Here is a 15,078-nt window from a genome sequence, read left to right on the forward strand (position 1 = left end):
AAAAAAAAAAAAAAAAAAAAAAAAAATGGTGTACAAAGCTAACCAAAGAATTCTCAACTGAGGAATATCAAATGGCCAAGAAGCACCTAAAGAAATGCTTAACATGCTTAGTCATCAAGGAAATGCAAATCAAAACAACCCTGAGATTCCACCTCACACCAGTCAGAAGGGCTAAGATAAAAAATTCAGGTGACAGCAGTTGCTGGCAAGGATGTGCAGAAAGAGGAACACTCCTCCATTGTTGCTGGGATTGTAAGCTGGTACAACCACTGTGGAAATCAGTTTGGTGGCTTCTCAGAAAACTGGACATAGTACTACCTGAGGACCTAGCTATATCACTCCTGGGCATATACCCAAAAGATGCTCCAAGAAATAACAAGGACACATGCTCCACTATGTTCATAGCAGCCTTATTTATAATAGCCAGACGGTGGAAACAATCCAGATGTCCTTCAACAGAGGAATGGATACAGAAAATGTGGTACATTTATACAATTGAGAACTATTCAGCAATTAAAAACAATGACTTCATGAAGTTTGCTGGCAAATGGATGGAACTAGAAAATATCATCCTTAGTGAGGTAACACAATCACAAAAGAACGTACACTCACTGATAAGTGAATATTAGCTCAAAAGCTCAGAATACCGAAGATACAACTCACAGACCACATGAAGCTCAAGAAGAAGGAAGACCAAAGTGTGGATGCTTCAGTCCTTAGAATGGGGAACAAAATACTCACAGCAGGAGACATGGAGACAGTGTGGAGCAGACACTGAAGGAAAGGGCATACAGAGACTGCTCCACCTGTGCATCCATCCCATATACAGTCACATAACCCAGAAACTATTGCTGATGCCAAGAAGTGCTTGCTTACAGGAGCCAGAAATAGCTGTCTCTTGAGAGGCTTTTCCCGAGCCTGTCAATTACAGAGGTGAATGCTCACAGCTAAGCATTGGACTGAGCACAGGGTCCTAAATGGAGACGTTAGAGAAAGGGCTGTAGGAGCTGAAAGGGGTTTGCAACCCCATAGGAAGAACAATAATATCAACCAACCAGATTCCCCAGAGCTCCTATGGACGAAAACACCAACTACCAATTTACTTGGAGGGACCCATAGCTCCTTCTGCATATGCAGCAGCGGATGGCCTTGTCAGGCAACATTGGAAGAGGCCCTTGGTCCTGTGAAGGCTTGATGCCCCAGTGTAGGAGAATGCCAGGGCAGGGAGGAAGGAGCAGGTGGGTCAGTCAGGGGCACCCTCATAGAAGCAGGAGGAGGGGGCATGGGATAGATCCTAGAGATCTACATGTCTGCTTCCAATCCAAGGGTCAAAAGCATGCGTCATGCCTGGCTTAACTCAGCTTCCTAAGCAGTGGCTTACTAGTATAAGTGAACACAGGGGTTAAAAGAAGTCAGAGTTTCTGATTCTTCAATGATAAAATTTATAGTGAATTGAGGTTTTGCTGGAAGCACCTGTTTATGTTGCATCATGTGACTTCACTGAAGTCTTGGTTTTGAAATACTTAATACGAATACCTGTACAACAAACTGTAATGCCATGTGATATCAATGCACGCCCCCTGAAAAACCTTGGCACACATTTAAGAATACTCTGTGCTACTCACTGAAGTAAGTACCCTTCCCATACATACAATGGTTTTTGATCTTATGGAAATATAATAACTTAATCCTGGATAGCAAACACTATTTTTCTACCATCATTCCACAGCTTGAAGACATCAATTTAGAATATCTGCTATTTTGTGTTAGAATGATTTGTTTATTTATTTATATATTCGTTTTTTATATAGATAGATTTTATAATAGTGTTGCATGTCCTTAGACTGACTTCTAACTTCTTGCATCATTGAGGATGCTCTCTAACCCTGATGATGCTGCCTCCAAAGTGCTAGGATTGTGGGCATGATCTACCATTCCTAGATGATATATGGCATGATTTTCAATGTTTTGGATTAATCCGCTCATTGATTTTCACAAAAATTGTTGGATGAATTTGAACCCAAGATTAGGGTAAGATTTCCAACAATTTCTGTAATGTTTTAAAACATAGACATCCTATCCTTAAAATATACTTCTGCCATTTTGTACTGGTTAGTTATGCGATCCAGTATTCTTAGCATTCACATGCACAAAATCAAAAACATTAATCAATGTAAGGAAAAAGGTGTTATCACTTTCAGACTAGATGTAATTTTTTCATGTAAAAATAGTCCAGCACATCCATCTTATTAGTATAGATAAATGATGAAATTATAGCTATGTTAAAATTATTCTAAGTATAAATTACTTTGTGAGTTATAATCTGTAATGTTGGTCTACTTTATATACCTGGATGCACATATAAATATTTCAGGTAAAAAGTGGTCTTGAGAGGAAAAGATTAGGCAGTTCTGGCAGATTTCATTGGGAATGCTAGAAGGACATATAAGAAAGCTCACATCTGAGATCTCTAGAACATCTTTTCTGCAATGGTTAGCTTTAATTGTCAACCTGCTACAACCAGAATCACTGGGGCAGAGATTCTCAGTGAGGGATTATCTAGATCAGGATTGTCTTAATTGATATGAGAAGAATGAGTTCTTTAATGGCAGCTCTATTTCATAGCAAGGGGCTCTGAACTATGTAAGAGTGGGGCAGTTGAACTGAGTATACTTGCAAGCAAACAGCATCCATATATTTGTCTTTCTTGACTGTGGTTATCATGTGACCTGTTTCAGGTTCCTGCCTGTACTTGTGGTTAGTGATAAACTGTAACCTGTAATTCTAAGAAGAAATAAACCAATTTTCCTTTAAGTGTCTTATTGTCAGGGTATTTTATCATAGTAACAGAAACAAGGCTAAAATATTCAAGTATAAAATCCTTGAGCTAGCACTTTCCTGAAATCAGGGTTGCTCTCCTTCCTTAGCCCAGTAATTATTGTCTTCATTTTATTTTCCATTTACTTTCCTTTGCTCAATTTAATTTGCCTGATTAGTGAGAGAACCAACAATCTGTTTAAAGTACACCAATTCTTTAGCATGATCCCTTTGTATTCTCTCTAATGAGTCATAGATCAAACATGGACATACTTACTGCATTGTGTTCATTCCTGTGCAATACATTTTGTTTCCAAAATTTTTTCACCAAGTTCCCCTTGCCACATTGCTCCCATTGTGAATTACAGGGTATAATGACAAATTAATTGTTTCATTTTGTCACATCATTTAAACATTAAACATATGATACAACCATAGACTATCAAAAAAGTACCAGGTACGAGAGTCACTTAAAAATAGAATTTTTCTCCTATAAGCCTTTAAGAAAGTCATGTGAAAATAAGAAAAGAATTTTTATTTTTCAGTTCAGTTGCAGCTCACCTTTCGAGGTCCTGTGCTTTTTAATTCAAACACATCCATTGTGTAATTAACTCTACGTCCATAGTGGTCAAATTGAACATTCCCAGTCAGTCCTTGAATTCGAACCTGTGAAGGCAAAAGAAAACACATATATACTCATTAGGAGCTCACTTAAGGCAATCTTTCACTGCTAGTCTAAGGACCACAAAAGGCTATATAATTAAAAGTTACAATCAGCTCTCTGGAATGTCATTGGATGCTTGATCTACTGAGATGGAGCCCTGAGAAGGGATATGAAAGGATATTAAGAGTTATTTTGCTCTATACCTAGAAGATGAGTTCTTTTGTATTACAAAGTTTCATTTTAACTAACATAATTCTTTCCCAATATTAAAATATCCTTTATAAAACAAAAATTTTATTTGCTTAGAGTCCATCTTCAATCTTCAGTTTTCAAATATCTTCTTACATCAGATTATGTACCTAGGGTTCCTATGGCAGATCATATTCTTCTCACTAATGTTTAATTAACATATGAAAAACTAAAAATACATAATTTGAAATATCCAGGCACATTGGATTCCAAATTACCTTTTGACCCCCATTCATTTTACTTATACCTTGAATTCACCACATTTCAGAGAAATTAATAACTTTATGGAACACTAGTTATGTAAAATATATTTGTATGCATATAACAGAATAAAATTAATCATTTAATCCAAAGTCAAAGATGCATTAAAGCAGTACTTAGCTCTACCAAATATTTCTCCTCCTTCTTTGACAAGTTAGGTTTATATTCCCTGTACTTCTTATGGATAAGAGTAATGACCCTTCCTGATGTAAGTTGTAAGCAGATATTAGAACCATTATTGAAAAGAAGCATTCAGTTGTCATTCCAAAACTTTCCTACAACAACCTTCATTTAAAATGGCAGCTGTTCTTCCAGGCTGGGTCCTTGACTGATTTTATAGAACACTGTGCTCTTACTAACCAAGTGTATCTATACTGAGCAACTTCACTCTTTTAGACTTTTATGGATCTGTTGTGTTATTTTGACTACACATGTATATAAGGAATAACCACTACAGTTCTAACTAAAATGTTTGACACTGTTAAATACTTGATATATTAGCATGGATATTATAATAGACATTAATACTCAGATGGATTAGTCTGTTTTTAACATAACATTCTTACAGATGATCATAAAATAAAGCGAAATTATGAGTTACCTGCTTCAGTGTTCTCTCCATATCAATTCCCTGGCCCCAGGGAGCAGCAGGGTTTGCCAGACAATCTCCAGCATTTCCTCTCCTTGAAATATCAATTTTCTGTCTTCTGAGACTTCGGAAAGTTTCAGCCATCACCAGGACACCATCATAAGTTAGAGCAGAGGTGTACTGAGCAAGTTAAAGGGTGTAGAAAGAGAAATGTTAAACTCTAGCACAATGAGAAATCTTGGACCTCTGTGGGCTTATGACAGAAACTCCATCTTTCTCAAGAGCTAACATGGTACTAATAATTAATTATTGATGACATTGGAAATGTCTTGTCCTGCTTTAACACAAAGACTGTATGCCACATCTTATTGCTCTAATTTTAAAGGAGAAAATCCACCCTGAAGCACAATTTTGTATCATCTGGAAGAAAGGCCTCAGGTTGGGACTTTATGTTGTATTTCAGTATAAACAGGTAGAGGATGGATACTAGTCTGTGTTGCTACATCCTGCATTGCAGTGGCTTAGCTCCTGGAGGGCTGTTTTTTTTTTCCTCCCCAAATGCCTAGCAGTGTTCTCAGAGATTTCTTTTGCACTCATTGAAATTGTTTCATTTTGTCACATCATTTAAACATTAAACATATGATACAACCATAGACTATCAAAAAAGTACCAGGTACAAGTGTCACTTGAAAATAGAATTTTTCTCCTATAAGCCTTTAAGAAAGTCTATGTTTATTCTCCTAGAGAAATTGTGTGTTGTTATTGAGAAATGTAATGCCAGGAATAACAACTATTTTACTCAACTTCAACAGGGTTTGCACCTATCATCCAATGAGAGTGCTCAATCTGATGGACTAACCTTTGCTTTAACTTCCCATCCCAGTATCAGTGTAGGTGTACAAAGTGTAAGCCATCTGTGTTCTGATGATCATCCATGCATCTCTTTGAGAAAAGAGTGATCCCCCTGGGCAAGATTATTAGTGTAAAGCAGGATGTAAGGGAAGATGAATAGGAAAATGTGACTTGGGGTAAATATTGGTGACGTTTGATTAGAGACTTACTAAATACATGGGTGATAGGACATAGTATTCATCAATTACTAGTCATGACAATAACTGCATTATCTGCTTCAGAAATTCTATATAATTAACACTTTCTACATCTGCATCAGGGACAGGTTTGTACCATGTGAATCAGAGGATAAACTTCTTGGGTTTTTTGCCTGTAAGTGAAGAAAATCCATTTTCAATTGTGAATGTAGAAACTAAACAGAGACAATATGATTAGTACACTGAAGAGTTAGCATTTCAAGGAAGAGAAAAACTAAAACTACATGAATTCCAAGAAAGCACTGTTAAGTTGTAGAGAAACTGAACATGAATCTTGTATTAAAAGGATGTATAAGGATCATGTAAAGTAAGAGCATCCAGGATACAATATCACAGCCATAAGCCAAGGCCTGTGCCCTCTTAGTTAGGATGGAGTAACTGAGGGAAAAGAAGCAAAGTGCTATGCTAAACATTAATGTGCCTTCTCTCTTGTTCGGCCCAACATGTCTCTGAGTACAAAAAGCCTCCAAAGTCATCTTCTTCCAAGGCAAAACAATAAAAAAGAGAAATAAAGACATTTTTCCAAAGACCTAATGGAAAAATGATAAAATGTACTGCTGGTGTGTCAGGATCAAGACATAAAAAAGAAAAAAAAATTGGCCTTTTTTTTCCAAGCAGGGAGAATGAAGCCGAGGGGAGATGGTAAAAAAGCAGACAAATTTACTTCCCTGTAGTAAAAGGAAATGGTGTCGCACAGTGGGGTGCAGTGCAAAGCAAACAAAGCCAGCTGGAGAAACAAAGGCCTGAAATTTAATAGGCCAGGAAACCTGACAGAAGCTTGGAGTTTAAACTGGCTCTACCTTGTCAAAAGCTCCAATTCTTTCTCATGTGCCTTATTGTAGTACTGTGTAGGAAAGTGTATTTATGGACAACCAGAATTCAGATGACATGTAGAAAATATATATTTAATAAACATTTCATTTGGGAGAAGCTTCAAAACTACCTCTTAGCCAGGAGTTATTTTCTGTCCTACCCATCAATCAGAATGAAGAGGTGAATTCTGCTTCTCAACATTTGTAGGTATAGAAGACAAACAGAGGCAGAATCAGTAAGCAGTAGAGGAAATTAGACTTTGAAAGGAAAGAACTAAAATGAATACAAGTTCTGTTACTCCTAGGTTTATAGAATAGAAAATATATGTTACAGAGCACAAAGCACAAAAATAAAAAAGGAACCGTTTACTGTAGCTGTTGTGAGGTTGACTATTAATCACAACCTGACAAGTTGGCTGCCGAAGCCACTGGCTAGGAAATGTGAGAATGTGAAGGTTGGTAGTGTCTGGTCCCTTCAGGAGTTTACAGGAGCCAAATATTAAGTATGGTAAGTCCTGATTGAGAATAGCAGAATCTAATATCATGGAGAACATAAAGGAAAATCATGGAGAAAGTGGAACTTGAACTTTAGAAGGAAGTTGGAATACATGGATAGTGCAGATAAAGTGCAGATAAAGGTGACTTGGGAGGTGACACCTACACATGGTGACTGACACTTATACTTGGGGACACTGACTAAAGAGAACAGTTCTCTTTAGCTGGGGCATCAGAAAGGTAGCAAAGAATCATGACATCAAAAGGACCTTTGTTCCCATATTTCATTATTATCTGTAATTAGTATTTCTTTTACTGAAAGAAAGTGACAAGATCAGAGATCTTGTGTTGATTCTTGGGGTAAACATTAACCAACTGAAATATAGTTCAGTTAATTATACCTAACCCTCACCATTTATGGACTCTGGTTTTGAATTTCTTTTTCTCTCTCTTTTTTTTAAAGATTTATTTATTTATTTTATGTAAGTACACTGTAGCTGTCTTCAGACACACCAGAAGAGGGCATCAGATCTCATTATGGGTGGTTTTGAGCTACCATGTGGTTGCTGGGATTTGAACTCAGGACCTTCAGAAAAGCAGTCAGTGTTCTTAACCACTGAGGCATCTCTCCAGCCCCTAATTTCTTTACTCATTAACATTTAATTCCAATCTCCAAATCAATACTTAACTGATACTTTTCAGGCACCTATAGGCATATGCAGAGAAGTGGAACATTCAATTCAGCAAATACACAAACTTCCAGCTTTAGTTAAATAAAGAAACACTACATTTTTTTCTGTTCACATGATATAAATATGTATACTTTTTGTGCCTCAGTAGGTACTGTTTTATCCAAATTCGTGCTTTTTTATATGTTGACAGCTTAAAATTGTCAGAAACATAGCATCGATTGCTGCCTAGTGGTCATAATGTCAGAAGACTCTGGTACTTTTGGAAAGTATATGTATTAAGTAAATTCCCTTTGAGGAGTGGCTCTAGATCAATGCTAAGGAAGAAAAAGAAGTTAACTAAAATGAATAAAACAAAGTATTGATTAATTTACAGAAGGTCACAACAAGAAGCTCTCAGAAAATAATCTTACATTCCTTTTAAGAATAATGGTTTAATATTTGTATCACTTATTGAGTAAACTTTGCAGAACGTAATCACACAGGTTAAAAATATATATTAAATGGTAATATGTGACAGGAAGCATGGAGCAGACAGGACATGATCCTTCTGGTTTTCATCTGCAACCCAAAACTGAACCTGGGCAACAGCACTCCACATACTAATCCCACCCAGAGACAGCTGGTCTCCCAAGAGTGCTGAAACACCTAAGATCATAGGTGAGACCACCACTTCTTCTCCAATACCTGGCCCAAGTGGGACCCGCAAGAGCCCACAGGACATAGGAACCCAGGAGCAACCAGGGAATAGATACTTCCAGTTTACATCTGTGCCTGGAGCTGATCATGTGCCACAGCTCTCTGCACCCCAATCCCATCCAGAGAGAGCTGGTCTCCCAGGAGTGCTAACACACCTAAGATCATAGGCTCACAGACTCACAGGAAGGATAAGACCAGCTGACACCAAAGATAACCAGGGAAAAAGGCAAGCCTAAAAACATAAGCAGCAGAAACCAAGGACTCTGAGGAGTTCTGACACAACCAGGACCATAAGAGGGATAGGCTTCAGTCAGAGATAGCAAGGGCAGGAAGCACAAGAGATAACCACATGGCAAGAGGCAAGGGCAAGAACATAAGCAACAGAAACCAAGGCTACGTGGCATCATCAGAACCCAGCTCTCCCACCACAGCAAGTCCTGGATACCCCAGCACAACTAAAAAACGAGATTCAGATTTAAAATAATATGTCATGATGATGATAGAGGACTTTAAGAAGAACATAAATAACTCCCTTAAAGAAATACAGGAGAACAAGGTAAACAGGTAGAATCCCTTAAAGAAGAAACACATAAATCCCTTAAAGAAATACAGGAGAACCCAATCAAACAGGTGAAGGAATTGAACAAAGCCATCTAGGATCTAAAAATGGAAATAGAAACAATAAAGAAATCACAAAGGGAGACAACCTTGAATAAAGAACACCTAGGAAAGAGATCAGGAGTCATAGATGCAAGCATCACCAACAGAATACAAGAGAGGAGAATCTTAGGTGTAGAACATACCATAGAAAACATTGAAACAGTCAAAGAAAATGCAAAGTGCGAAAAGCTCCTAACCCAAAACATCCAGGAAATCCAGGACACAATGAGAAGATCAAACCTAAGGATACTAAGTATATAAGAGAGTGAAGACTCCCAACTCAAAATGCCAGTAAATACCTTTAACAAAATTATAGAAGAAAACTTCCCTAACCTAAAGAAACAGATGCCTATGAACATAAGAAGCCTACAGAACCCTAAATAGATTGGACCAGAAAAGAAATTTCTCTCATCACATAATAATCAAAGAAAGCAAATGCTCAAGACAAATAAAGATTATTAAAAGCAGTAATGGAAAAATATCAAGTAACATATAAAGGCAGACCTATCAGAATTACACCAGACTTCTCAACAGATACTCTAAAAGCCAGAAGATCCTAGACAGATGTCATACAGACCCAAAGGGAATACAAATGCCAGCTCAGGCTACTATAACCAGCAAAATTCTCAATTACCATAAATGGAGAAACCATGATATTCCATGACAAAACCAAATTTAAGCATATCATAACATAACAACAGACATAACAACAGAAACTGAGGAAATTAAACAAATTTTCTGATCCCATTATAAAAGCCTATACTCAACAAAACTGGAAAATCTGGATGAAATGAATAATTTTCTAGACAGATACCAGCTACTAACATTAAATTAGGATCAGATAAACCATCTAAACTGTTCCAAAACCCTTAATAAAATAGATGCAGTCATTAAAATTCTCCCAACCAAAAAACAAAACAAAACAAAACAACAACAACAAAAATTCAGGACCATATGGATTTTTTGCAGAATTTTATCAGACTTGCAAAGAATACCTAATACCAATACTCTTCAAGCTATTCCACAAATTATTAAAGGAAGGAACACTACCAAATTTGTTCTGTGAAGCCACAGGTGTGCTGATACCTAAACGACACAAAGCCCCAACAAAGAAAGAGAACTTCAGACCAATTTCCTTTATGAATATAAACACAGAAATATTCAATAAAATTCTCACATACCAAATCAAAGAACACATTTAAAATGCTCATTCACCAAGATCAAGGAATGCAGGATCAAAGGATGCAGTTCAATATATGGAAATCCATCAACAAAATCCATTTATATAAATAAACTCAAAGATAAAAACCTTCATGATCATCTCATTAGATACTGAAAAATCATTTGACAAAATTCAACACCTCTTCATTGTAAAAGACTCGGAAAGATCAGGAATTGAAGGCCCACACCTAAACACAGTAAAAGCAATATACAGTAAACCATAGCCAGCATCAAACTAAATGGAGAGAAACTTGAAGCAATCCCACTAAAATCAGGGACTAGACAAGGCTGCCCACTCTCTCCCTATCTATTCAATATAGAACTCAAAGTTCTAGCCAGAGCGATTAGACAATTAAAGGAGGTCAAAGGGATACAAATGGGAAAAGAAATCAAAATATCACTATTTGCAGATGATAAGATAGCACACTTAAGTGACCCCCAAAATTTCACCAGAGAACTCTTACAGCTGATAAACAACTTTAGCAAAGTAGCTGGATATAAAATTAACTCAATGAATTCAGTAGCTTTCCTCTACTCAAAGGATAAACAGACTGAGAAAGAAATTAGGGAAAGGACACCCTTAACAATAGTCACAAATAATATAAAATGTCTTGGTGTGACTCTAACCAAGCAAATGAAGGATCTGTATGACAAGAACTTCAAGTCTCTGAAGTAAGAAATTGAAGAAGACTTCAAAAATGGAAAGATCTCCCATGCTAATGGATTGGCAGAATTAATATAGTAAAAATGTCCATCTTGCTGAAAGCAATCTACAGATTCAATGCAATCCCCATCAAAATTCCAACTCAATTCTGTGTAAAATTAGGAAGAGCAATCTGCAAATTCATTTGGAAGAACAAAAAACCCAGAACAACAAAAACTATTCTCAACAATAAAAGAACATCTGAGGTAATCACCATCCCTGACCTCAAACTGTACTACAGAACAAGAGATAAAAATTCCATGGAATTGGTACAGAGACAGGCAGGTAGATTAGTGGAATTGAAGACCCAGGAATGAACCCACACACATGTGGTTTCTGAACCTTTGACAAAAAAGCTAATAAAAACATCCAGTGGGAAAGAGCCAACATTTTCAACAAATGGTGTTGGTTCAACTGGCTGTCAACATGTAAAAGAATGCAACTTTATCCATTCTTATCTCCTTGTACAAAGCTCAAGTCCAAGTGGATCAAGGACCTCCACATAAAACCAGATACACTGAAAGTAATAGAAGAGAAAGTGGGGAAGAGCCTCTAAAACTTGGACACAGGAGAAAATTTCCTGAACAGAACACCAATGGCTTATGCTGGAAGATCAACAATTGACAAATGGGACCTCATAAAACTGCAAAGCTTCTGTAAGGCAAAGGACACTATCAATAGGACAAAAAGGCAACCAACAGATTGCAAAAAGATCTTTACCAACCTTCCAACCAATAGAGGGCTAATATCCAATATATACAAAGAACTCAAGAAGTTAGACTCCAGAGAACCAAATAACCCAATTGAAAAATGGAGTACAGAGCTAAACAGAGAATTCTCAACTGAGGAATATCAAATGGCTGAGTGGCACCTAAAGAAATGTTCAACATCCTTAGTCATCAGGGAAATGGAAATCAAAACAACCCTGAGACTCCACCTCATACCAGTCAGAATGGCTAAGTTCAAAAACTCAGGTGACAGCAGATGCTGAAGAGGATGTGGAGAAAGAGGACCACTCCTCAGTTGTTGGTGGGACTGCAAGCTGGTACAACCCCTCTGAATATCAGTTTGGTGGTTCCTCAAAAACTGGACATAGTACTACCTAAGGACCCAGCTATACCACTCCTGGACATATACCCAAAAGATTAACCAACATGTAACAAGGATACTTACTCCACTATGTTCATAGCAGCCTTATTTATAATAGTCAGAAGCTGGAAACAATGCAGATGTCCCCCAATAGAGGAATGGACATAAAAATTTTAGTACATTTACACAATATAGTACTACTTAGCTATTAAAAACCATGACTTCATGAAGGCCGCGGGCAAATGGATGGAACTAGAAAATATTATACTGATTGAGGTAACCCAGTCACAAAAGAACACGAATGGTATGTGCTCACTGATAAGTGGTTATTACACAAAAAGCTTGGAACTTACAATACAGCTCAAAGAACATATAAAGCTCAAGACGAAGAAAGACCAAATTGTGGATGCTCCAGTCTTACTTAGAAGGAGGAACAAAATCACAGGAGGTAGAGGGTGGGAGGGACTTGGGAGGATGTGGTGGTGGGGGGGAGGAGGGTAGGATCAGGCATGGGAGGAGATGGAATAGATGTACAGAGGGTGAGGAAATTGAATAGCAATGGGAGATGGGGAATTGGGGGTAGCCACCAGATATTCCCAGATGCCAGGAAAGCAAGTTAATGTCAACTGGGATGACATTAACTGAAATACACAACCAAGGGGAGAGAGAAACTGTAGGGAGCATATCCAGAGATTAGGCACTGCCCCCAGGTGAGGGATGGGGCCACCCACACATCTCAAAAATTTTAACCCAGAATTGCTCCTGTCTAAAGGAAATACAGGGACAAAGAATGGAGCAGAGACTGTAGGACAGGCCATCCAGAGACTGCTCCACCTGGGGATCCATCCCATATCCAGACACCAAACCCAGCAACTATTGCTGATGTCAAGAAGTGCTTGCTTGCTTACAGGTGCCAGATATAGCTGTCTCTTGAGAGGCTCTTCCAGAGCCTGACCAATATATAGGTGATGCTTGCAGACAGCCATAGGACTGAGCATGGGGTCCCCAATGGAAGAGTTAGAGAAAGGACTGAAGGAGCTGCAGGGGTTTGCAACCCTATAGGAAGAACAACAGAACAACAGTATCAACCAACCAGACTCCCCCCTCCCTCAGAGCTCCCAGGGACTAAACCACCAACCAAATAGTACACTTGGAGGGACCCATGGCTCCACCTGCATATATAGCAGAGGATGGCCTTATCTGGCATTTATGGGAGGGGAGTCCCTTGGTCCTATGAAGGCTCTATGCCTTAGAATAGGGGAATTCTAGGGCAGTGAGGCAGGAGTGTGTGGGTGGGTCGTGGAGCACCTCATAGAAGCAGGGGAAGAGAGGATTGGATAGAGAGTTCACAGAGGGAAAACCAAGAAAGAGGATAACATTAAAAAATGTTAATAAAGAAAATAACCAATAAAATATGTTAACATGTATATTAAATATTTTCTGGGTGCCCAGAATCATGCTAGGTTCTGTGCAAACTTTATGTGTGGTGTGGATTCTGTTATAATATGTTATGTAGCTACATTTGTGAAATTATTGTAAAATGCTATTTAAATATAAATAGTTGTCAATGAACCAGAATTATAAGCATAAACCACAAACAATAACGCAATAATTAGTCCAAAGCAATAGTATGATTATCATCAAATGGTGACATTAAAATGATCATCTTTTATGTATCCCATGGTTCTCTGACCTTTTTTTAAAAGCCAATTAAGCAAGATTTATTTACTATGCATAGGACTAACTTCCTAAAGTAGGTTTTGAGAAAGCAATGTGAGTTCACTTTTTATTTTAGGCCTCTTCTTATTAGGAAAAAAATATTAACAGGTTTTAATCAAAGGAATTCGATGACATAAGGATTTAACAAACAAATTTTACAGAAGCACACAACAGATTAGATTATTTGACATACCATCTTGGCAGAACATCTTATCTTATCAGGGTAAAGTACCTCCATGGTGTGAGTCAGACTCTATGCGGAGGTGTGGTGGTGGGAGATGCCAAAGTCTAGAAACTGGTTAAAGCATGGGACCTCTGACTTTTTTACTGACAGGAGGCCAATTACCATATCCACTTAACATCTTGCAAGCATTCAAATAGCAAATAGTGGACACCCAGTAAATACATCATTTTGAAATTCCTTGCTTTTATAAGGAAGCTCTCTAATTTAAATATTGAAAGGGGAAGTTGACAGCCAATTTAAAACAAAAACAAAAATTAAAACCAAAACCCTAACAAACAAAAACCTTATAGCTAGAAAATAAAATAGCTGATTGTACTCATTGCTTTTAGTTTTTCTATGTCTGAATATCAAATTATATATTAAAAGTCTATTGAAATGCATAGTTGAGGGATGATTAAATATTAAGATTCATTATGTGGTGCTCAAGAAGACTAAGTTGGAGTCCGAGTAGAATGCCATCATTGATATGATATCTAGGACCCATTCTTTCAGATGAGACAAAATGCACCCATGAATAGAAACGTGTGAGCTTTTCTGCAAATGCTAATGACACACTCATGATACCTATGTATATGTAAATGTATGCATATGTATAAATATGTGTGATATATATGTATGCATATATTTATATACACAGGCACACAAGCATATATACATGTAAGTATATACACAAATATATATTTGTACATATATATGTTAATATACATACGTACATCAAATAGCTCTTTTGAGAAGCTGACACTCATATCTTCGGTGTTTTCCTTTTTTTCCCTAAGTGACCCTTTCTTCCTTAAATCTATGTTAAATCTGTGTCTGATTTAAATCTGTTAAACTCTTTTCTTGAAAATGTACAACTTCATCTAATGTACATAATTATAATATGTTAATATTATGTGTGCATATTAAAATATATATGTCATTTATATCTTATCACGTCATACACACACACACACACACACACACACACACACACACACACACACCAAAAAGATGGCTCAATGATTAAAAACACTTGTTACTCTTATGGATGACTGAATTTTGTTCTCAGCACCTATATC

General features: G+C 37.3%; 1 protein-coding gene across 12 annotated transcripts in view; it reads right to left on the reverse strand.

The window, feature by feature from the left end:
- The window catches only part of Gria4 (glutamate ionotropic receptor AMPA type subunit 4), a 345,773-nt gene that overhangs the window by 76,669 nt on the left and 254,026 nt on the right, over positions 1-15,078 (reverse strand). For all 12 annotated transcript variants that reach the window (XR_004112139.1, XM_031346434.1, XM_031346435.1 and 9 more), the window contains exons 8-9: positions 4,593-4,760; positions 3,379-3,483 (exon numbers count right to left, since the gene is read on the reverse strand). Coding sequence is in view for 11 of the 12 variants with exons in the window: in XM_031346434.1 (XP_031202294.1) it covers positions 3,379-3,483; positions 4,593-4,760 (273 nt within the window). In the remaining variant the exon portion in view is untranslated. The remainder of the gene's footprint in view (positions 1-3,378; positions 3,484-4,592; positions 4,761-15,078) is intronic.

Source organism: Mastomys coucha, unplaced genomic scaffold (genome assembly GCF_008632895.1).
Source record: "Mastomys coucha isolate ucsf_1 unplaced genomic scaffold, UCSF_Mcou_1 pScaffold24, whole genome shotgun sequence".
Lineage (NCBI taxonomy): Eukaryota > Metazoa > Chordata > Mammalia > Rodentia > Muridae > Mastomys > Mastomys coucha.